Source organism: Amaranthus tricolor, chromosome 3, assembly GCF_026212465.1.
Source record: "Amaranthus tricolor cultivar Red isolate AtriRed21 chromosome 3, ASM2621246v1, whole genome shotgun sequence".
Lineage (NCBI taxonomy): Eukaryota > Viridiplantae > Streptophyta > Magnoliopsida > Caryophyllales > Amaranthaceae > Amaranthus > Amaranthus tricolor.
The window spans coordinates 8,980,165-9,005,330 of NC_080049.1; the positions used below are offsets into that span (position 1 = coordinate 8,980,165).

Here is a 25,166-nt window from a genome sequence, read left to right on the forward strand (position 1 = left end):
TTGAAAACTTTAGCTCTTTTAACCTAAGTACGAAATCTAATTGTTTTTCCACAAAACAAAGAAAGTCCTTGAAAATAGTGAGCTTATCGGTTGACAAATAATTGTCGAAAATCTCATCAGTTCTCCTTTGTCATAATGAACTTATATTATAGTACTACAACAAAGAGCACCTTTCGGTAAAAAAAGTTAATTTTTATAATGTTTTTTATTGAGAAAAGCTGAGATTTTGTTTCTATATTAATATTATAACCTGCTGTTAATCCCATTAGTTTTATTTGCTTTATTTCTGAATAAAAACCAATAAAATACGTGGATCGTGGTGTGAGAAATTAATTTTTAATAAGTTGATGTTAAAAGGTTATAACCTGTTTAAGTCGATATTTTATGTTGCTTTAAGTTAATATTTTGATTTATTTAATAGGTATTTTAACATATTAATGTTGATATTTTAACATATTAACATTAGAGTTGTAACCAACTACAATAGTTTAAAATACCAACTCTAGTTACAATACCGACTCTTCTAGATTTAAATATCAAGTTTAATAGGTTAAAAAATTAACATGTTAAAACACCAACCATAATACCAACTTTATATGTTAAAATACCTACTCAAATAAGTTGAAACATTAACTTTAGTAGGTTTAAACCTCACCTTCAATAGGTTAAACAGGTTAAGAAGCGCGTGTTTGTTTTTAAGATTTTCTTTTTATTTTAAATTGTAAAATATTAATAGGTTGGACATGGAAAACTAATACACGATTTTTCAGGAAAAATTCTTCTTCAATGTAACTTTGACTATGATTACCAAATGACAAACAAATCAACTTTTTATTTGCTGAATCAAGCAATAATCTACATCCCAAATTTCTCATCCACTATAATATAATTTAAAAAACATTACAATCAACTTTCCTCTTCACATAATTAATATTTCCAACACAAGCAAAAATAATTTTTTTATAGGCATACTTGAATTGAGTTTAAATATTTAAAAATAAAAAAATCAAACTAAAGAAATATAAGTAAATAGAAATGTATTTAAACTAATTGACATAATTATAAAAAAAAGTAAAATGAAAGTAAATTAAAAAAGACAAATGAAAAATAACGATGCTTTCCCTCGAAAGAAAATATATTCCCCACCCCTTAGGTAAAATTTTTATTTTAGTGAGAGAACTAAATATATCTCTTTCGCATTACTTACAACCAATTCTTCTACTTCTCCAACAATTAAATTTCATTAATTTTATATCTAATTAATTTTTATTTTCCTGCTTAAACTTTTTCTTCTCCTCTTGAATATTTACTTTCAATGCAAGTATGCCCTATTAGTAAAAGGCTTATTTTCTTTGTAAAAAAGATTTGATTTTGACCACTTAAAAAACCATTTCTACCCTTCGCCACATATAGGGATATCCTCACTCGAAAATAAAATATTACATGCCAAAGGAAAAAAATGAACTTCTAGAATTTCCAGTCTGAAATGAAAGAATTTAAAACATCAGGAACCCAATAGACTTCCATAAGCATCATGTTGTCATCTGTCAATAGACTGCCATATTGACGCATTCGTCATAATTTATCCGAGTCTCAAACATACTTCTCCAAATGTAACTCGATTTATAACCCAAGTAGCCATAAAAAAGTTCGTATACATGATAACATGAGAATTGCTCGTCTACTGTTCGGAACACATAAATATAAGCATAATTCTAAATAACTTCATTTAACCTTTGCTACATTTAAAATTCTAAATAACTTCACAACAAAATAGCAAACAAAAGTACACTTAGTTAAAAGAAAAGATTCTCTATTAGACTAGATATCATTGTTTCCTTCCGAAATGAGTCACTTGAAACCCGAATTTAAAATCTTTGATCTGTCGTAACAGTTGGCTGTGCTTCACGACTCTTTCTTTCTGCAAGGAAAGGACCTCGTTTAACAGCTTCCTGCAACTGACAACACAAAATACGACAGAAATGAGCCAGAGAATAATCTTTATCCAATTAAGGCACCCTAATTCTGTTCCTAGAGATTATCAGACTAAAGTAATACATGTTGTATCCCGATTTGATAATTTCATGTAAAGAAGAGCAACTTAACATTCCTTTAGGTACCAAGTGACCAACTTTAACAACTATGGAGACTTGGAGAGTAATGGAATTTCACACATTCTTTTATGCTGTGGGTCATGACACGCAAATGAATGATTCATTTTCATATCGAATTGAACAAATGACAGTTTGAATCATCTAGCTTATTGAGCTCTGGATTGAATTAGGTCTATTGGCGTCCAGCTTCGACTAATTTGGGTATCCAGCAAGCAGAGTTGCTCCATGAACACCTCTCTCTAGGTTAGTGCATGGGCATATGGCGTAGTTTGGTTGAGTTGAGCACAAGTCAAGCCGAAGCACCTTACATTTTGCCCTGGTGAAATTTAGGACGGAATTGAGCTAGGGTTTTATTTGACAAGCAGTCAAACTTTGTCGAACTCAATTTAAACTAGTCTTCCAATCAAGTAAATTAAACTAATCGGAGTTTAAATTCTCATAAAATGATGCCCTTTTTAGACTTTTGAATCGGGCAGAAGGATGCTGTTCATTCTAGATAGGGCAAGGAATTATAGTTTTTTGATTTCGGATTATAAAGAAATATATTAAATGACTAATTAAATCACATGCACTTTCTATTTTGTAAAGTGGCAAATAATATATTTTCTATCAGTGCTCAATTAAAAACGTCATTGTTATCACTTAAAAGGATAAGGTTGCGTATAATATTCGATCACCAAACTCGCCTAGATAGGACTGGGAATCACTTGATGGCATTGAGGTAGTGAAATATTGTTGAATCATGCAGAAGGATAATATATACTATGTCCACACGAATTATTAATATTATTACCACCATTATGTGTACAGTAACAACTTTATTTTTATTTTTATTATATTTTTGGGCTGAAGGAGCAGTATTATTACATCATGTTCATGGGCAAGAATCTTGTATTAATTCATGACTATCATCACAAATTTTTAGGTTGAATGTATAACCAAATTCCAAAGAGAAGTGTGCAATCAATGTACCTACACCGAGGGGGGAACCCAATTTTACTCAAACACACTTCCATTACTAAAAAGGGTATTCCAAAGATGTGGCAATTCTATTGGGGGGAATGTACTCTAGGACAAAACATAATGGCATTGATATGACTCGAGCTTGTTTAAACCCGACCCTCTACTAACAAAAGTATATATCATGTCAGTGTGGCTGTAAGGGAAAAGATAGTAGGGAAAGAGAGGGGGGCAGGTCAAATGGTGGTCCGTGGTTGAGGGTTTAGGTTTTGGAGGCCAGAGTGGGAAAAGGCAACACCTTAAAGGCTTAAACCACACAGGCTGGTTTAGTTTCGGGTCTCCTTTCAAATACATAGGAAAATTATAAAAAGCACATGCAAATAATCCAACTAAGGCTTCATAAATTGTACCTTCCCCGATATTCCAGCAAGTGCCGAATCACTCTTAAGATTTGTACTAGCAAGAGCCTTGTGAATTGAGAAACAACAATTATGTCTAGCCTCCATGCCTGCCAAATATAGGAAAAGATGCTGGATAATGATGCTAATGAGGACGATATTCCAATTATACATTCAGCGGCAAACAAAATTCATTCAAGCCCGAGACATTTGCTCATAAGCTTAAATTAGTAAGATGATTTTTAAAAGAATACTTACGAAAGGCAATCCACAATATGAGCACTTACATCCACACGATTGGGGCTTAGACAAAACTAATTGGTTTTTAGACACCAATTTACTGCATGCTTGAACATGATACATATTTCTTATGGTAACTGTTCCATCATTTATATTTTAAGGGACACTAAAGCCAAATGAAAAAGTATCAAAACTATGACAATCACATTTGGAACGTCAACTAGATAGCCTAATTGTCGGAGAGAAAGGAAATAAACCGGGGTCAGTTGTGCAAACAGCATCTCTCAATAGTAGCCAGTCTCTCTTATCCACCGATTAAGTCATCAAACTGCAGAAGAGTGCCTAAAGAGACATGGTTGAAGTTTGCTGCACGGTCGCACAAAAGCAGGGCTTTTTGGACTTTAGGAGTAAATTAATTCCAATAGCTACATTGTAACGTACCTATTTTGGTGGTTTCCATATAAGCATCAGTAACTATACTTATTATCTCTTGTCTTGAGCAGACTTCCATCAAGCACCAAGGTCGAACGACCAAACTGGATATCAATCTGTAGGCCTGAAAACAAACAGCATCCATTGTAAACGAGATGCAGAAGAAGAGACTTGCAATTGCAAAGAAAAACAATGCAAAGACATTAGTTCGCACCAATATAGTACTCATTCAGTTCACATTAATTTTGCTGAAATGGAGCTTTTTTTTTAAAAAAAAAAAAAATTAATTTTTTTCTTTTTTACAGAACTGAATTTTCTTGCTTATTCTCCGTCACAAATACCCTCAGAAAGGACTGCTAATTAAGAAGCTGGTCTCCATAGTATGTCTGATGGCTTCATCACACTCCAAAACTCGAAAGTCACACCCACCCGCTAAGCAGTAATTAAAAGAAGCCATTGTACGTATATTTGTGTGTTTGTATAAAAGAAGTCTAATGCCAATCCTCAATGGAATGCTTGTCCATCCAATATTATCTTTAATTTAGAGGTGGCATGACTTAAACGGAGTATTTTAGGAAAACGAAACAAATTGGGTGAAGGAGATCAAGAAGATGTTCACATATCATTCAACATATCTAATATAGGGGTACTTGTTGTCTTTAGTTTTAAATGTATTACCTGAACCTACACACATAACTAGTAGTAACCCAATACTGCTTTTTACATGCAGGCTTGAGTCACACATATAAAAAGAAATAGACCATCAAATATTACAATTAGAGGATATCAGTAAGAAAGTGAAGTAAAATCTAACAGAAAATCTTAAGAGTATCTAAGGTAAGATATCAATACTTTTAGAATCAATACAATCGTAATGATGATATGCGTAAACTTAGACACTCACTGCCACACGAGTTTCAGAATCTTGCTGGAGAAGTGACAAGAACAGCCCCTGTCAGGAAAAAGAAAAACTCCCAAGTCAAACAATGATATGAGATCAAGTAACATCTTAGTGTAATACTAAAAAGCTAAGAAAATACAAATCAACTTGAATTTCCACACAATTAATGCTTTCTCTTAAAATCAGCTAGGAGAAATATTTAAAATATTTTTCTTTAAAATATCTCAGAACTCACTGAGGGTGTCAGTTTTGAAGTTTTGGACGCTATCTCATAGATCAATCGTCGAAGGATTTCTTCAGCCCCCGGTTTCAAAATGCTGTTTTCTGGTCTGTTAGCTCCAACAACATTCCCAAGAGCATGCAGAGCAGCCTGTGAGACGACTAAAAACCATAAAGCACATTTTTTCACCCGAAAAAGGACTACTCAACAAGGATCTCAAAGCTGCAATAGAATGTAATAGAAATTTAAATTCAATCGTTTGTGAACAATTGTCCACTCTTTTGGGAGCAATGATACTTATATATTTAGATGTATGTATACAATTCAAAAGTAGAGCACGATTATACACGGAAATAAAAATTGTCTAATCAATATTATATTCTCTACAGAAAACTGCTCATTTATTTAACAAAGTTTAATTCCATAATATTTTTCAGGCATAGGGCAAACACAAGGCCGCAATGTATCATGTCAGCTGTAGGTTTTCAAATTAACCGGAACCGATATTACCCGCTCTATCAAGGTGTAAAAAAACCGCAATTTAGGCATATCAGGGGATATCTCATGATTTTGGCCGACATTTGGCGATACGACTACCGCAACACTCTTGTAACCGCATCATCGTATCGTTACCGAACATGTGACCGTTACCGCATTTTTGCACAATGCTTTCAGGTTAATAACATAAAAATAAACCTTAAATAAACATATACAACAAGGGCACATGAGTCCATGAATCTTGAACTCTAGATTGTGATAGGGCAAATGTAAATGAAACCAAGAGCTTCAAAATTGGAGAGAGGGTACGAAAAAATTTAGTCTAGCCAGATTTTGAGAGCTTAGGTTTGGCCGTTTGGGTATACCAACCATACCCTTTAATGACGAAAAGGTTGTTTGTGATTTCCCTTCGTTGCAAATATCATCAATGACTTCACATAAATAAAAAGTAAGATCAAAGAACTAATTCACGACAGTCCATTATAATGAAAAACCAAAGCACTTAAACTATTTGGCCTTATCAAGAATAAACAACGGGTACGAAAATAGACAAGAAAAAATATTGAGGCTAGGAAGTTCTCACCAACTGTTTACTACGTCTTTGCCTATCAAAAGCAGCATCGCCTAGAAATCTAACAACATCCAGTGATTTAGAGAGTAACAACTCAGCACCAGAAGCCGCTGTAAAGAAGATTTTTTTAAAATCAGAATACATAATAAGGTTGACAAAGTCACTATACAACAGTACAAAATGATGATCATGTTTTAGTAAAATAAACTTGGAAATTTTGGACACGTGAAACTGATGCATTAATAAAGTGCGAGGACAGATAAATAAACGGTAGATGAAAAAAGCTTAATCCATCCATCAAAGTTCAGAAATCATACATGCACAAAAAGAAAGAATATGTTTGCATAAGAATCTAGCCCTTCAAACTCATCATCAACTATTATAACATAAAAAGGTGTGCGAAATAAAAGTATACACAAGATCAGTATGGCTCATAGTGTTGATAACTTGATCAGCCAAAATCAAATGAAGGCTACAGCTTTTTCTTGTCCATCTGAGTCATGCTAATCTAAATATCTTTTAACTCCTTTTCAGCACCAGTCTCTGTCCAGGGAGGTAACTTTGCTACTCTGGACACCAAAAAGGGATAGAATGGGGGAAGAGGAATGCAAACTATGTTAAATAATTAGTTTCTTGAAAACTTCAATTAAAGTAACAATTGCCACATGTTCACGCTTATTCTACAGAATATACAAAAGTTTTTTTAAGAACTACATGCCATATCGACACAAATTTTCCATTCAAAACGCACAAAAATCTAAAATAGCATCACAGCTTGCTGACCAGCATTATCGAATGCAACTCAGTTTGAACAGCTCTTTACAAGTTAAAAATCGATATTAATAGCCATTAAGTTGGATGATACTACAAGATGGTCAGGCCAAAAGTCGGAGTTCCAGTACTACAACTACAATGCCAGTGCTATATTTACAAATTTATCTAGTCTCAATATGTTCTTCAAACTTAATCTCAGCTCAAAAGTTTATAAAGTCAACTAAATTTCAGAACTCTTCATCAACTAAATTTATAAATTCAACTAGAAAAAGAAGCCAATTTACTGTAGAGTACTAGAGTCTACAGGTTATCATTATCTGTTTCCTGAACCAGTCGATTCCATGCAGCAACAAGAGTTAGATATCTATCTCAGAAAACAATATTTCTACTACGCTAAAATAAACCACACAAAATTGACTGTATTCTTACATGAACCAATTTGACCAACTGCCTCAATAGCTGTTTCGATTTCATTGTCGTCTATGATTTCAGGTGACCCGAGCCTATGCCCAATTGCTGACACAATTGCAAGTATACCTGAAAATAAAAAACCAGAATTAGTGCAATGAGTATGCTTCAAGATAATCGGACAGCATCACTTCCTTCTCCTTTCCTTTCATAAAATTAAGTAATATTGAATCATAATTATATTGAAATGCAGGTAAGAAATTTTATGTCAATATGCTTGAAAGATTTCTAGAATTGTACACAGACATGTTATACTTCTCCCCATTTAAAGAAACTATTTGGCATCAACAAGCATCAGAATTGAATGAAAACACACACGGGAATAGTGCAGAAGTCTTACTTGTTTCATCAATTAACATAAAAATGGTGTCTCTAGAAAGCATTCTTCCACTTATCATCATTGCTCTTGATCTTAGAATTGTCTCCAAAGAAGGGTTACTACAAAAGGAAGACAAGAAACAAAATTAAGAAAGGAAAATTATTAGAAGCTAAGAGTGGAACAAACCTTTTTTCCCAAAATCTTTCTCCAGCTTTATTTTTTCTCTTATTGGGTGGGTAACATAGGAGTTGTTTGGCAAATAGTCGTTGGTTGTTTAGCTTTTTATGTTTTTTTAGGTGGCTTGTTTGACCAGCTAAAAATATTGTTGTTTATGGTGGCTTCCAAGCTAACTAGATAAGCCAATTGTTTATGTAGATGTTTGGTAAAATTAATTGTTGGCGGTTGGTTGTTTATTAAAAGGAAATGCCAACAAGCTAAAAGGAATTTAAAAAAGCTAACAAAATTTTGGTACAACCCCATAATCAGAGCTCGAGAATTCCAGAGTTGCTTGCCAAAGTTAAGCAAAACGAATATTGCAATCAAATACCTAATAATGGACCCAAGGATTTGAAGAAGACTTGTTTTTGGCATGAATTCTGTTGAATGTTCACTTTCAGCCATCTTTAAACATTAAAATTCTAAATTAGTAATGCACTGAAAAATAACAAAGTTAAATATAACTCACTTTGAGAAGAAAAAATGTAACTTCAAGATTTTGAGGACATCATGTGAACAAAACTTGCAGCCAAAGCAAGTAAATTATAGCAGATTCGTCACATAACACAAAATATTATGCACAAAATCTTAATTTGTGCAAGTTGTTTTCAGTAAGAAGCTGAAAAAGTGGCTAATTCTTGCTCAAATTTTAGTGTGTTCACATATTGGCTTTAGCTTTTTGGTCAATTTGATGGGTTCACTTGGGCAAATAAGTTCAAAAGGTAGATTGCTATATTAATTAGGTTTACAACGTTTCCATGTAGAATATATCCTTATACGATGTCTTTACTTGCAAAATCTATCAAAGCAATCAGTGTAGAAATTAATGGATCCAAATACTCAAAGAAAGTAAATATAAGATGAGTAGCTGGTTTCAATTTGAAAAGAAATCATTATATTAGCACCTTGCTTGCACAAGGAGTTAAATGGAGCATTGGACTAAAAGGTCATTGGAAGAGATATGGCTTATTTGCAATCCTTGCAAGCAGAGATTATTATGTCTTCCATCCCAAATTAGATTCCTTTGCCTTCTCCATGCTCTCCTGTTCAAGTGAAAGCACCTAACTCACCATCACATCTACTTTTTATAGAAATAATTTATAACCAAATAAGCGCTCTTGCCTCTTGGCAGACTCTATAGTCCAACCTATGTTCTCAAGGTAAATCCTACCTAGTGAAGAATCTAAGAGAAGATTTTATTTTCATCTCTCCTCTCCAAGGGGGCTTAGGTGTACTCTTTCCTACATGTAAATTGTGATACATTGAGTCTCGAATTAGAGACTTATGGTCATAGGCCCCTAGCAACGTCTTCCATGGATAGTGGCTCATACATTTAAACACTCATCTGGTTGCATGGGGTGTAATTTCATCCATAATGCTCGAGGTTTATTACTCACAAAAGTAACTGGCTTTCTTATACTACTTCCAATTTTTATAGTTGTTACACTTGTATAGTAGTCACAATTCATCAAACAATGTTGTCTTACATCTTGTTATTATATACAAGAAAAAACAGTCTAGTAACATCTTGTTTTTATATACAAGAAAAAGCATAGTCTCATACATTGGCTTTCTTGTTTTTATATACAAGAAAATAGGAGAATGGCAGAAAGGAGTGTGGTTCCTTTTTTCATGGAGTTTGGTTAAAAACCTAATGAGAGCATTGTTCAAATTTCCAAAGCTTGGTTCAGCTAATTCTTAAGAAAATGAGCGTCAAGCTTAAATGTTGTGCACTTGTATATGCCAAGCAAGACATAAAAGAAGACAAGATTACACCATGACCGCATGATCTAAATTATTAATTGAGTTGCAAGTAGAAGGTATACAAAATAACTATGTTCCGATTTCCTTTGTCTGTGCAGTGTGTTTACTTATTATGTGCACAATTCAATGTGGGTTGCATTCTATCAATGAACTGTGATGGGCACATATGTATATGTGCAAGTTCTGCAGAACCCAACCATAACACAAACACACACGTCATTACCTCAAACAGGAGTTCAAGAATACTAAGTGTGGCAAGTGTATCATCTGTCTTTTTCACTTCCACTTCAATCAAATTAAGTAAATTAGAGCTTGAGATCACTGCTGCAACAGCACGGGAGACAGAGAAAAGCTTCACAATCAATGATAAAACCCGTACACGTCCCTGTTTCACATGCAAATTATAAAACAATGAAAATTCTAGAAATCTCGTACTTGAAGCACAAAAAGGAAAATGATATTCATATGGAGAGGGAACAGGTGAGAGCCAGTTCTCAAGCAATAGAAAATACAGCAGTGTTAATATATAAACGTATACACATACACTAAATTATTATATCAAAATTTCAGATACAAGTTAAAATGAGATTATTGTACACTTTTGTCCTAGTTGTAAACTGAAATTCGGAAAGTGGAAACTCAGCAAATGGTCAAGACGCATAATGATTACACTTTCTTTCAGACTGATCACCATCCCCTTCATAAAAAACCGCATGGTCTTACCCCTCTTGGTCAGTTGCCAGTACCTCAATCAAATTTTCTAAAATCATACCCTGTACTTAAAACAATAATTTCTGTAACTGTTTGTACCTTAAATAATTTAATATAGAGAGATCGACAAAGTTGCCTTTTAAGGCACACATTTATCTACATTTTTTGGAACATGAAGACCACATATCCAGTGATGGATCTGATGGGACACAAACAACATGAGTTCTTGTGGTAATTTTGACTTCTGATGGTCTGTTGCATTCAACGCCAGCACATTTCTAAACCTGCTCCACTGTTGCAGTTTACTATATCTAATATGTAGAATGGAGTCAAAGTTGTTAAATATATATAAAGATCAAGAGAACTTGCTTTACAAGGTCTTTTCCAGCCTATGAGATAACCTGTTATGCTGTTTTTCTTCAGATGTACAACAAACACTTATTCAATAAAAACAAAATAGGCAAATGGAGATAGTCTAGTTGTGTATGTTAAGATAGATGAGTAGACATACTTTATAGTATAAAATTTAGTATGAGGACATTACATAAAACCTTGGAGTAGTAAATATTGAAGAGAAGTGTCTACATTGGTTTGATCATGTGAAAAGACAACCAAATAATGCACCATTTAGAAAAAAAGAAAGAGTAAAGCATGAAATGAGGATTTCAGAAGTGGGCAAAGTAGGCCAAAGTAGACTTGATGACAGGAATGAAGGATATAATGAAGGATTGGGATCTGCAAGCGCATATGATACACAACAGATAGTAATAAAGAGGAAGATGAAGATAGACAATTATTGGAATTAAATTATTAGTTAATGCAAGGTCGAACAGAAAAGATCGCATTGTTAACGACATTTGTTCTTGTTCATGTAGCAGATCCATGTTTGGGATTAAGGGTTCGGTACAGTTGTCGTTGTCACTTCTAGGAATAAAGAACTTCAGTTGCGCGGCGTAGGGAAAACTTGATTAGGAATATACTCTCTTTGTTCCCTTTTGTTTGTCCATTTTAAAATATTACACTTTAGGAGATAGAAATTCAAATAAGGTTATTGAGAATACATTAAAGAAAAAATATATTCATGTGACATCTTTTTAGATTCATCATAATATATAGATTTTATTATACGCTTTTTATAATTTTTATGATGCATATCTAGAGATGAGGTTCAAAATTTGTTTTGAAAACTAGTGCAAAATGTAACGTGGACAAACAAAAAGGAATCGATGGAGTAGAAGAAATTTCATAAATGACTATGCACTTCAAAGAATGAGCTTATTTAGTATGGCAAGGGACAAAGCTAAACGATATATTGCTTATTTACCAATGAAGAACAATTTGCTGCCAAATGTCTCAAGTCTGTAGCTTCATTGCTCTCAGCTGGAAATATAGTGGCCTACAAGAAAATTTCTTGATTAATACAGTGAATGTAAAATGATATTGAAAAAATATAACAGAGAGACAAAGTATAAAGAGTTAAAGAAGTTGACACTCACGATTCCTTTTGGTGAGCTAGCAAATTTCTTTATTGCATCCATTGAAGCAGTGGCAACACGTTCATCACTACACATAATTGAAAAAAGTATTTGAAATCAAACAAAGCTAATCACTATTCTTTCGCGTAGAAGATTTTAAAAACTGTCTACAAAACTCCTATAAAACATATATTAAAGATACAAGGTATTTGAGGGAGAGTTAAATTCAGATGATAATAAACAATAATTATAATAACAGAGTGCATATAGCAAGGAATTGTCTTTTACTAGATATATAATTTTAAAATATAAGTTATCTTTTGGTCGAAAGAATAAGGAGAAGAGAGAGGGGAAAGTAATATATGAAAGAGGCCAACTAACAAGTCAAAAGGAAAAATTTAAAGAATATATATATTAAAATGACAAAATCCAATTAAGAAGAATACATACATTTCAATAAAATACTAGAAATTTGAAACATCCCTTAATAAAGTAATACGACAGGGTCATTGCCGGAAACACTTTAATCATTCTTCCCCAAGACCAGCAATAATTGACATTAAAAAACCCACTGATGAAGTCCACAAAGAAGACTCTTTCATTTTTTTCATATACCAACTATAATTAACTCAAAAAATTAACAGTTTAAGTCCACAAAAGACGCTTTAGTTTCATCAAAAATCTTTAGAATCATGTCGACTCAAGAAACATATAAATGGAAGCACCATCATAGATGTATATCACAGACTAAGCAAGCTTAAAGCAAAAGAATACTACCTAAAGATACTTTCATCTAAGACAAAAAAAATCCTAACAGATTGTTCTTGAGACTCAAAACTTTCATAATGTTAATCTCCAATAACAAAACTCATTGTAAAGCATGGAATAAAAATGAGGTCGTTACGTTACAAAACGGCCACTTTATAACGGAGTTTCAACTTATTGAACAGCAAAACTCCGTTACGCAACTTGTAATCTAAAATCATAGAGCAATTGTTGTTATAGATTGTTATTCTAACATATTAGACACTATTATCTTTTTAAAGTGTATTAGGTTTTTAAAGTTCAATTATAAGCTTTGATGTAAATATATTTTCTGAAAAACATGAATTGCTGTGATAAATGTATAGGATGTTGGATAAAGAAGGAAAGAGAGCATAGTGGTAGTTGATGAAATGCCAAGTGCAAATTTACGATTTTGGTCATGGCTGTGAAATGGTGGCAAAACAAAATTTCGCAATCAATCCCAATGATATTGCGGTTGTCTCGAACCTCGTCTATATTTTGATTCGAATAAGCTCACAAACCTTACAATATGGTTGACATGCAGACATATTTTTCACTGTAGTAAAAGGGATAGGTGGTTGAAATGGTAGATGAGTACCCATAGGGCAAAGGTGGATCACTTAACACCCTTGTATTGAAGGGAGTATTTTAAGACCCAATTGAGTCAATTTAATAATCTTGTCCATCCCATCAACACCCTCATATTTCTATGTTAGGGCAGTTCACTGACATCTTCCCGTTTCCATATCTAGGTATATATTTTTTACCTTTTTAAATGGTCCACAATGGTTTCTTTTACTTTTTTAGTTAATCCCTAATTAGAACTACCCATTAAATTCCCTACATGTGCACATGGGTCACTTTTAAGTGTTCCCCAATGGTTTCCAAAAAATCGTGCATATTGAAATCAGAAGAATGCAATGGAACAGAGAGAATATAAGGGATGTGTGGGAAATTGACCAAAAATCCGCTAAAGAGAATATTCCCAGACAGAAGATGATTCAACTTCATTTCCTCTTCCAAAATAGTCCAACCAAAAAATCCTCAATACTTTCTCCATTTCATTTACTCACACATGCAAATTACTTATGAAGTTGGAGCAGAAACTTTTCCAGTTTTAGTTTCTTCCTATCTCGCTCCTCATCGCATGAGCACCTGTTTTTTACAGTTTATACATATTGTTTACTTTATCAATCATCTTAGAAAACATCACACACAAGAGAGACATTATAGATAGTGTGAGTCCAAGATATCATATTTCTCTCAAGATAAAAGAATTTATTTGCTTCTTAGTTTTAGAAAATGTGCCTTATTTTGCGCCTCGAGCCCAGGCTCGACCGAAAATGCCTCGGCAAGGTGAAGTGTAGCCAAGTACAAGAGACGTGCACCTTGGTGTGCCTCGATGCATTTTGCGCCTTGTTCATCTAGTTCGACCCCTCATTAGACTACGTAATTAGCTTAAATTTGTTTGTTTAAAAAACAAACTTAAAACCCAAAGTTTGAGAAATTATTGCTTCCATATAAAAAAAAAGTAAAAAAGCAGGTGAAGAAGAAAATACTTTGAGATGTATTCTTCATATTCTTATTATACTCCCTTCGTTACCTTAATGAAGCTCCCACAAGAAATATTCACGAAAACTAAGAAACATAGAATCTTTTAGATAATGGATATATTATTTTATTAAATAATAAATTTGATGGAGGAAAAATGAAAACCATAAACATTAAAAAAAATAAAAAAAAAAGTCGGTGGAAAAAATAGAGGACCACAACTACTAAAAATATATTTTAATAAAGTTAGTAGTAAATATGTGGAGACCATAAGGAATATAAAAATGTAAAAATAAAGTTAGTGAGAGATATGTGGGGACTATAAGCATTATCAAAATATAAAAATGAGGATGAATAAGATTATTTTTATCCAAAATTTGTGATATAAATAAAAAGATTTATTACGGAAACAACAAATTGAACACACCAAAATGGCAAATGGAAACTTTTTAAGGAACGGAGGGAGTACTATTTATGTGTTGAATAGTGTTTTCCTCGATAATAATGAATTTTTCAAGCTTGTTGCTATATTAATCTGAATGTCATGTTGTTTGAAGTATTATGTATGTGTAAAATTGGTTTCTAATCATTTTAGCGACAAAGTGTGGCTTCCCTACAAAACGCTCGCGCCTTCACCCTACGCTTTGCGCCTAGGCTTTAAGGACCTTTGGCGCCTCCCATTTTTCAAACTAAGATTTAGTTAAAAGAATTTATAGGAACTGGAAGTAAAGGAAGTAAGCAAACCACACCCTGATTTATTATCGAACCAAAACGGAACTTAAGAAAAAAAAAGTTTAAAAAGAGAAAGCACGAGGCAAAATCAAAGGAAGGAACAATCATCCAATAGCTGATTTCAGAAAAAATTGGAAATGACAGCTTGATTATGATACAGATTTTTAAGTTCCAGAAATAGCATGTCAAGAAGCCAAGGGTAAGTTTACATAAAGACACCAATTTACTAAGATGATAGCACTTCGATTATGAATAATAAGCATACTAATAGTTTGATAATTATCCTTGAAAATATGTGGATTTCTCATTTAAAAATAGTTGATATCAATAAAGAGAGATGGGAAAAATATTTTTTTATGACAACATTGATACATCCAAGTAAATCATGGTTGCAAGGAATTATGAAATTTTGATCCCATTAGGTCATTACAGTTAAGAAATTTTAAAAGAACCTTTAGTATTTCATTTATAAGAACTCAAAATCATGTGAAAAAGTTATCTTGCTGTCAGAACACAAATGGCAAACTTGAGCTGGACATGTTTTTTAAAATTATGGTACAAATGCAACTGACGAATAGTTATTAGACCGGTAAAATTGTGCAGATGGATAAAAAATGCAGAAGAGTACACTTACAGTCATGAAAGAACCTAATTATACATCTACCACAAAAACCTAGACGTTGCCTTCTCTACAACAAGTAGTTGGTGTTTAACAATAATTGGCACAATGTTGCAAAAGCTGGATTTTGTAAGACATTTTCCTTTGTAAGATGATATTCAAAAAATCAAAATTACAGAGCATTCCAACCGTGAGCAAATGAACATCAAGTAATTTAAACTTGCTCTTCGTACATGAAATAATAATAATAACGTCTTCCAAAAAGCAGGGTTAAAAGAAAGTAGTTTGAGTCAAAAGTAATACTCCAGAAAAGATCACTTTTTCTATGTTTCAACTCCAGAAAGTCTGGACATATGTTTTTCGATTGCAGGTTCATGAAAAAGCTTCTTTTTTTCCTATTAGTAAACAACTAGCTTTTCTGAATAGATTCAAGAAAAAACTTCTTAACCTCTTTACTTTTTTTCTCCCCAAAAAGTCTTTCTTCAATCTTAAGATCAAATCATAATTATTTCCTAATTAACATACAGAAGGTAATAACAAAAACAATATATAAATTGTTTACCCATAAACAAGGCAGTGAAGAAGCATTGGATATATATTGTATGTAATTATTAGCTGCGATGGGAGGACAGACTTGTCATCCAAATTCTCAAAGAGAAAAGATACCTGCATAAACCCAGAACACCATTATCAACAAAGTGAGCATGTATCCACATTACTTAGCTAGAAACCAAACACCTATAGTGATCCAATAAATCTGACTAAAAGCCATTTTCCAAACAAGGCATCAAATTCAAACACGTTATTATTCATCCATGTAAGCTTTCTAGATTCACAGAAGGCTCATAAACTTGAAAAGCGCATTAAAACATCATCCTATATCAGCTTGTGACCAATGATTTCAGCTAACTTATAGATCACTATGTGAACAGAAAAAAGTTCCATTAGTTTAACAGACAAGGTCCTATTTGAAGAAGTGCAAGTGCGCAACAGCTTCTGAAATACTGATATGTTCCATACATTTGACTCCTCAGTAAGAATTGATTAAAATTAGTTACAAAAATACAATCCCAAGAAAACCATATATCTTTGAAGTTTAACCTTTTCATTCTATACTCTGAAGGACACTGATGATTAAAGAATAAATCATATTCTTCATATGGAATGGATGTGGAGACATGGAAACACGAAATTGTATTGTTGACTAATATCCAATCTCTCAAATTCTAAATGACAATGTCTATAACCAAAAGAAACATAGAGTACCAGAATCATTAACAAGCTTGAGTATAATTTTTATGTTCAAGAGAATACAGTTATCTTATTGCAATATATTGACCATGCACTGAAAAGGAATGCAAGCAAAAGAATATACTTATTAACAATATAGATGCCAAAATTGAAGATTTACTAAACGTACTATTTTACATGCCAAACATTTGACAGCATCTGAATCTGCTTGTAGACCAACTTGCAAGAAAGACTGCAGAAAAAGAACTATTTTCAGATAGCATACCAACAAATACTGAAGGATACTAACTGTTAAAAAAAGGCAGCATATTGGAATCATAAACAGAACTGGGAAAGAATGGTGAAAAGAAAACGCCAGTTCATTAGGACATACAATCAATTGATTTGGAAAGTAAATCGTCTTAAGAAAACATTAAAATTTGCAATGTAAACAGCTTAAAGTAATTAGCTGTGTAATCCTTACTTAGAAAGATAATGATTAGTCCATTCAAGTATTATTATATATTTGAAATAAGTACTAGGTAGGGAAAGGCATATTATAAAGCTATTATTGATTGGTTAAACATAGAAACGCTTTGATGCACACATTTAAAAAATTACCACTAATCATCCATTTTGTTCAATGCACATACATATATCCTGAAATTATAAGTATGTGCTATATATTTGACCAGCTTTCTAAGACAATATCTCAGAAAAATACTTCAACATTGTTCAGCCTTAGAATCATAGTTCAAATATCGCCCAAATAACTGTATTGCAATAGTTTTTCAGCTTCCTGCGACCAAAATATAAGCCATTACAAACCATTACCACGGCTGCAACCAAGATCGTATTTTTTACTATGCTTAGAATATCCCACTTTTAATTATTTTTCCGTTTCTCTTAGCATTTTGACTTTTGCGGTCAAACTTAGTAAAATTTAACCACTACAATTTAAACTTTTATAATGAATTTATTCTAAAAGTACTGTTGAGTGAATCATTTTACTACATAATTTCTTAATGCTAATTTTTTTTTTTTTTTGAAACTTAATAGCAAAGTATCACTATATAAATTAAAGATCAAAGTAACTTCTTCGAGAGCAGAGACCATAGAATCAAAGTACAAAGAACAACAAAGAACAAAAGATGCATACTACAATATTTCTAACGTTTAACTTATAGATTATAAACTAATCACAAATTAAGAAATTCAATTCTTAAAATCTCTAATTGTGTATAATAAACAATTAATAGAAATTTGATATTAATAATCTTTGCATTGAGACGAATCATGCACAATCTCACTCAACTATGTTTTAACTTATAGATTATAAATTAATCACAAATCAAGGGTGATAAATAAATACAACATTTCTAACATTACAATTAATTTGGAACGTACGAAGTATATATAGACTCAATTTCTTTAAATGATAAAAACTCAAACTATATAAATTAAACATATTCAAATAAGTATTAAAATGTGATTAATAAATTAACATAAAATGTGTGATGTTCGTTGCTGTTTAAAAGAATTTTAAATCTATTAGTTTTGATTATGTCTTTTAAACGTTAAGTAATTTGTTTTGTTTATTATGATTATTTTGTTAAAGCTTGATTCCTAGTTTTTAGGATCAACCCTTGACTGGCTTCTTATAATAGGTTCAACACTTGAATCTAGATTTGCTTTTCATATTTGAATTGCCTCAACAATAACATTGCGATATGTTTGTTCTATAATCTCTCATACATATTGTTAGATGTTTAGGAATATGCAATGCTTTGGAATATGCAACGCTTTTTTTTTGAAAGGTATTCAATGTTGTTTAGATTTAACACATTTCTAGAAAATACATAGGAGATTAAGTCCAACAAAGTTTAAATTCGAAAATTCAAATGATGCTATAAAACCGGAAAATTTGTTACATAACAAACTTTGAACTAGTTCAAAGCTTTAAAGGATCTTTAAAGATAGAAAATTCTTGGCTTACTTGTTGAAGAGTTTGTTCCATAAACGGTTGTCTTAGAGGCTCCTTACAATTTCAAAGAAGAGCTATATACACTTGCCACAAGATTTATACATGCAACTATAATCCAAAGTTCTTCTTTAAGTATCTCCCAATTGATTATTACTTTTGTTCGAAATTGTAGAAAGTTGCAGTTTTTTTAAGCTTCTTATTCAACACTTTTCTTAAGTGTTGTTTTCTCTTTTGTGAGTGTGGGTTTATCTTTTATGAATAAGAGAATTTGTACATCGTCCTTCAAGGGAAGAACCGGTGTGAGTAGAAGATAATGAGATCTTCTAGTATGATCTAGAATTCCAAAGATCAATAAAAAAAGTCTGATTCATACGTGTATCAAGAACCCTAGGCAGGGAATAGGCTACTTGTAGCTGAACCTTGATAACCATACCTTGTGTTTTGTCTACTATTTATTTTTGTATTTTATTTGCAATTTGCAAAATCGCATAAAATTTGTTTTTGACAGATAATTTTGGGAGGGGTCTCTAAAACTTTGAAACGACTTTCAAATGCAAAAATAAAAATTTTCCTAACTCTGTATTCACCCTCCCCTCTAGAAAGTTATTTTACTCCTACTAAACCTTCAATATACTACTAATCAGTTTGATTTTTTTTAAAACCTTTACACCATGACCAATGCAATACGGCCTTATTTGTGTACTATAGGTAGAAGGGACATAGTATAAGAAGGGAAATTTAGCTTCCTTGATGGATAGATTCTCAACTATAGCCATGAGAATGGATGGTTCCATAGGTACATCCTATGAGTTTCCAAGTGCAACCAAGCCAGTTCCAAAAGCACCCACTACTAGTGTTAGAAACAATTAAGTGGTTGGCAATTAAGTGCCACGCTATAAATATTTTAAAGGTCTAACACTACGATAGACATATCATGGGTCTTATGTTAATTGGAAACGAGAAACATTCAATTGACAAGATTCATCAATCCTCCCATCCTATGATGAAGGATATGCTATTGTGCTTCCCAGTAGCAACGACTCACAACAATTTTAGGTAAGCCACGAAAGGCCAGGTATAAGTATGTCAGTCCAACAACCCACCTCCTTCCTTTAAAATCTTGCACCAACATGACGGATATTAAGGTTTTCACATTACTGTGAACATGAAAGGAAAGCCTCGACTATTTCCTATGTTTATTTTGGTTGCAACATTTCCAAAGGTAGTAGGAAACAGTGCTTGAAAATCATTAAAAAGACATAATAATGAAATGATAACAATATGCTTAATGAATTGAGTACTACTTTGTAGCCTATTCACAATAACAAAGGAGATGTCCAAGATGGCTTTAAGTATAAAGGAATAAAACTCATGAGCCATGCAATAAAGTTATAGGATAGAGCGATAAAGATAAGTATGAGATGTACTAGCATAACAAAAGAAGCAGTTTGGATATATGCCAAGGAGATCAATAATGATAGCAATTCATCCTATTGAACAAATAATGGAGCACTATTGGGCTAGAAAAAGACTTGCACATGATTTTATTGACTTAAAACATAAGACAAGGTACAAGGTACATAGAGAAGTACTTTAGTGGGCGATAACCTTTGTTTTAAAAAGTGCGCCTAAATCTAGGCGTAGCGCATACAAAGAGACGAGGCAAAAGGCGCGTCTCGAGCGCCTCACGCCTCACACGCCTCGAGCACCTTTTGAAGCTGAAGCTCTTTTTCAGATAAACCTTTCTTGTTTTTCGAATAAACCTTTAATAGGTTTAAAAAACCATGCCTGTTAATAAAATATTCTTCAAATTTAATGATTTGGAAAAGAAAGATCCCTAAATTTTTCCCTAGAATTTAGAATTAAAGGAAAAATAATTCAAATGACCTGCTGCTCTATCTTCCTTGTTAATATCGTTAATCCATCGAAGCCTGCTACAACCTGCAGGTATGTCCTTCTCGTCTTTTCTTTGTTCTCCTTTCTTCTTTCTCTTCTCTTTCTTCTTATATTTGCCTCTTCTCCTTTCTCCATTCGATTTTTTTCTTTCTTCTCTATTCGCATGCTCCATGTTCGTTTGCTTCTCATTTTAATTCGCCAACTGCTGCTCTATTTTTCTTCTTTTTCCTTTGTTGAACAGGCGGTTTCCTCTTAATTTATGTGAGTAATTTGTTTATTATCATATTTTTAATAGCTTGAGTTTTGAACAATATGAACTTCAAGTTGTTTTTAGTATTATGATATTTTTTTTATATGAACTTCATGTTGTTTCGAGTATTATATGTGTTTTAAAATTGATTTTGGAGCTTTAGCGAAATTGTGCACCTCGCATACAAAAAGCCCGCGATTCCGCCTTGCGTCTTGGAAAAAAAGACCTTTTGCGCTTCAGCGTGCCTCCCGCCTCTAAAAACTAAGGCGATAACAAAGAAGGATATTCCCAAGAAATACATAAATATAGTGCAAGATAAGTACTTATGAAAGGAAAGATGACTTGCTCATAGTGGTTGGAATGATCCGAAGAAGTGAAACAAAATGACAATTAAATCATGGAAATATTTGTTGGTGGGCAGTCGATATGCATAACATATTGTGTTATAAGTTCAAAAGTAGGGATTATAGTTGGTTGCATAGACAATTACAAGATCATATTGGTTCAACTCCACAATTGACTCGGATTCGCTACGCTTAAATAACCAAGACGGAACCAAAGTCTAGTAAGTAATATAAGAAGCTCAAGAAGAAATACAACTATAAGTTCATTGTCTTGATTGTCAATGCCTAACATGACATTGAAAGTTCATGGCAGTTCCTTTCCTAATTTCAAAAGTGTCCCTTTACACCGGTAAGTAAGTTTATGCTAAAACGAAGAATTTCTTCCTTAGATTTGAAAATGTTCAATGTCCAACACTAAGACATGTATCTAAGTCCAACACAAGCAGCTAAGTTCAAGAAACATAGGCCACAATTATCTTTCTAGCACTATTCGTGCTGTAAGAAATTTAATGATTACAGCCCATTAAAACTAACAGATGTCAATAATAATAACTTAAATAAGAAAATCTACAAGATAGAAAGCCAAATTGCATGCTCACGTAGAAAGCCAAGTTGCATCGACATGCAGAATTTCAACAGCTCACATACCATATATTGTGGGATGAGAGAGGTACCATATCTTGTTGAAAATATTCTCTCTAGACAAGTAACCAAGGCATTTTCCAACCCAGGCACCTCTTCTTTTCTCTGTAAGGCACTGCATATAGATATACTAATCAACTTGATACGGAAAAGTTACATAACTAACAAAATTTTCAATTCTGACACAAAAGCATTTTAGTAAATGGGAAGGTCATTTTAAAAAGTAAATATAACCAAAAAAAATAAAATAAAAGCATACTTAGATAATGCTAGTATGAAACTACTTGCACATAGTTCAAAGATTGTTTCTTTTAGGAGATGTTTAGATGTTGTATCAAGGAAATTTCAATGGTGCATAACATAGTGCAAAATACCCCCCACATCACCCATATGATGACCGCATAGTATAGATTTTGAGCTCCACAACGATAGTAAAATTATCCACAAAAGCCGTTTTGCAACCGTTACCATGACCGAAATTACTTGCGCTATGGTGCATAAAAGAAAAATTGTATTCATTTTTCAATCATCATCAATTTGACAAGTATACCATTCAATCATGTAAAATTTCATAGTCTAATAACTTGCTGTCAAATTTGCAGAATCACAATAGGTGACAAGTGTGATAGCATATACATATACAAACACACAAAATAAACCCACAGCACCAAACATAATATGGAGCTTTCTTGGGTGTGCTAGCCATTGCTACAAAATGTTATGCATGTTATTTCGTTTCCGTTTCCAAAAAGGGAAGGCTCCATCCAATAAAGGTAAGAGATATAATCCATTTCCAGATCAACTTCTATGTTTTTTTATAAATCTTGAAAAACAAAGTTTTAACATTACTAATTTCAAATACTAAAAAATTTATGAGTACACTTCTGTCAAACACAAAAAATCTAACAATTATATTTTTCACATTCTTGATCATAGCAATATTTTTACAAATTAAAGGAAAAATCACACTAGTCAAAAAACGAAGTGTATTTGGATACACACATACATATACTTGCCAAGTCAATGGTAAATATGAGTGATTATGATCCTCTATATTACTTCGACACTTCATTTACGTCATTCTACCTAATCTTGTCCTACGACAAGTAAAGGACACATCATTTTAGATGAAAATGATTGTAGTTATTAAAATAATTTCCACATGGACACATACTTGTCGGTGGACACATGGACACATACTTGAGTCTGGGTTTCTTAGATAATCATAACCTCTTCTAAATCTAGTTGAGGATCCAAGAATTCCTTTATCACTCTCAAGGGGTTGGGACGGTGGGTGTTAAGTTTGATGGAAAACATTTTCTAGGAAAATTATTGATCTTACTTTCCCTTGTTTAGTTCCAAAAGGGGATCAAAATGGAACATTTGGGTTGAAAAGAGTTCTTCTCCATATCTTTGTAAATGTCTTTCTTCAAAAAAGGAGTTCCCCTCCCTTACACTTCCAAATTCCAACACCTCCATTTCCCTATGAAATTTCTTAAAATCAAACAATGAAAACTTAATTATCATTTACATTTTCCATTAAAAATACTTACATGGAATTCTTCCAAGAATTTTCCGCCAACCAAGCAACCCAACACACAAAGTACAAGGAATAAAACGTAAAATTATAAACAACCCACAAATTAAATATGAAGAAAAATCGAAATGAAAAGGGAAATTTCTTTCATACTTGATGATTACAGGAAGAGGGAAACGAGCAAGAAACTCCTTGACTGAGGCCTCGTTATGTCCACCTGCAATGATATATCACGAAATTAAAGTATAAAAGAAAGAGAAAAGCAAAAACTAGGCAGTAAGATTAAGCCAAAAGTGACAAAAAAAATACCAGGATGGAAAGCAAAATCTGCAGCTGCTTGAAGTAACTGGTTTGTGTCTGCTGCTGAGTACTCTTCCATGGCAATTGGCAATAGGCAATAGGCAATTGTAGTACAATACAACAATAGGACGAAACTTATAGGTATTTCAAATGAGGGAGCTGAGGTTTTTTTTCTTTTGCAGTTCGAGAAACTTTGGCGTTAGGGTTGATCACCGAGAAGGCGTTCAAATTTGATCGACACTCGACATAAGTCGGGGGATTTACTTGACACGTGCTAAAACTAAAATTGGAACATCTGTTCTGGATTCCGAATGTATAAATCATCCTCCTATTTTATTAAAAGAATATAACATGTGTCAAGGGACTTTTTTCCGGCTAAGAAAACTTTTCAAAATAAAAACTCTATCAAATGTATATTATGTTATTTTTTTGATTGAATTTAATATTGACTTTCTTAATATGTATAATATATTAATTATATATGAGATAAAAAATTATTTTATTTTGCATTCATATCAGTATATGTATTTAGAAAAATAACAAAGACAATCAATGGCCAACAATTAGAATGCAATAACACGATCATATTATCAACGATCATATATTCACGTAATTGAATATGGAAAATTTTAGCTTTTAATTAAATTTAATTTCTTAGACAATATGAAATAATAATATAGTAATAAAAAAGTTACTTTTAGAAATTAAATGTCTAAAATATTGATTATGGAGTACCTTATTTACGGTAAAAAAAAAAGCTAGAATTAAAAATGATTGTCAACTAAAAATAACCTTAGGTTTGGAAACTCTTAAATAATGTATTAATTAATATTTTAAAATAAAATTAAAATATTCATCTACTTAATTATTCTGCTACCATCAATATTTACAAAATGATAACCAAAATCTTATCTAAATTATTTTACGATGATAATTATGATTAAGGATATTGTATTGTAGCATGTCATGAATAAAGTGTTTGTGTATACATGGTTATACGATATGTTCATTTCATAGGAGGATATAGATGTAATGTTTGAACGCTAATTTAGCCTTTGTTTCGTAAATCATAAATTGAAATGTTTACTTAGAAAAATCAATTTACTTAGTAAAGAAAAACATTCATTAGTAAAAATTAGTACTTTTTATCAGTAAAAATAGATTAACTTTACTAATAATCTTTAAGTTAGTAAAATTTTGTTATGAATAATCAATAAAAAAATTTTCATATAAA

The 25,166-nt window shown here is 32.4% G+C and overlaps 1 protein-coding gene across 6 annotated transcripts; it reads right to left on the reverse strand.

Annotated features, from left to right (window-relative positions):
- Window positions 1–1,129: 1,129 nt before the first annotated feature.
- Window positions 1,130–24,230, reverse strand: LOC130809452 (uncharacterized). 6 transcript variants are annotated; one of them, XM_057675241.1, is made up of 18 exons: window positions 23,942–24,228; window positions 23,786–23,849; window positions 23,438–23,578; window positions 22,102–22,210; window positions 17,170–17,232; window positions 16,312–16,415; window positions 12,083–12,149; window positions 11,911–11,982; window positions 10,099–10,260; window positions 8,443–8,516; window positions 7,917–8,014; window positions 7,538–7,645; window positions 6,347–6,444; window positions 5,281–5,415; window positions 5,049–5,096; window positions 4,154–4,268; window positions 3,485–3,582; window positions 1,130–1,958 (listed from the first exon to the last, which is right to left on the reverse strand). In XM_057675241.1, exons 1-18 carry the CDS (start codon window positions 24,009–24,011, stop codon window positions 1,869–1,871), a joined length of 1,716 nt encoding a protein of 571 aa, XP_057531224.1. In that variant the 5' UTR covers window positions 24,012–24,228; the 3' UTR covers window positions 1,130–1,868. The 6 variants fall into 6 exon arrangements, 4 of the variants coding, with proteins under 4 accessions (XP_057531224.1, XP_057531225.1, XP_057531227.1 ...); XM_057675242.1 differs by lacking the exon at window positions 23,942–24,228 and having other exon boundaries at window positions 1,131–1,958; window positions 23,649–23,788; XM_057675243.1 differs by lacking the exon at window positions 23,438–23,578 and having other exon boundaries at window positions 1,135–1,958; window positions 23,942–24,227.
- Window positions 24,231–25,166: the final 936 nt, after the last annotated feature.

What these genes read in the sequence shown, in the direction of transcription:
- LOC130809452 (XM_057675241.1), bottom strand. Translation starts at nt 24,011, where the DNA reads ATGGAAGAGTACTCAGCAGCAGACACAAACCAGTTACTTCAAGCAGCT. An exon ending in AATGTTTGGCATGTAAAATA is followed by an intron (nt 16,416 to 17,169) that starts GTACGTTTAGTA and finishes GGGTTTATGCAG; the next exon opens with GTATCTTTTCTCTTTGAGAA. An exon ending in AGTTGGTCAAATTGGTTCAT is followed by an intron (nt 6,445 to 7,537) that starts GTAAGAATACAG and finishes TCTTCTTTACAG; the next exon opens with CGGCTTCTGGTGCTGAGTTG.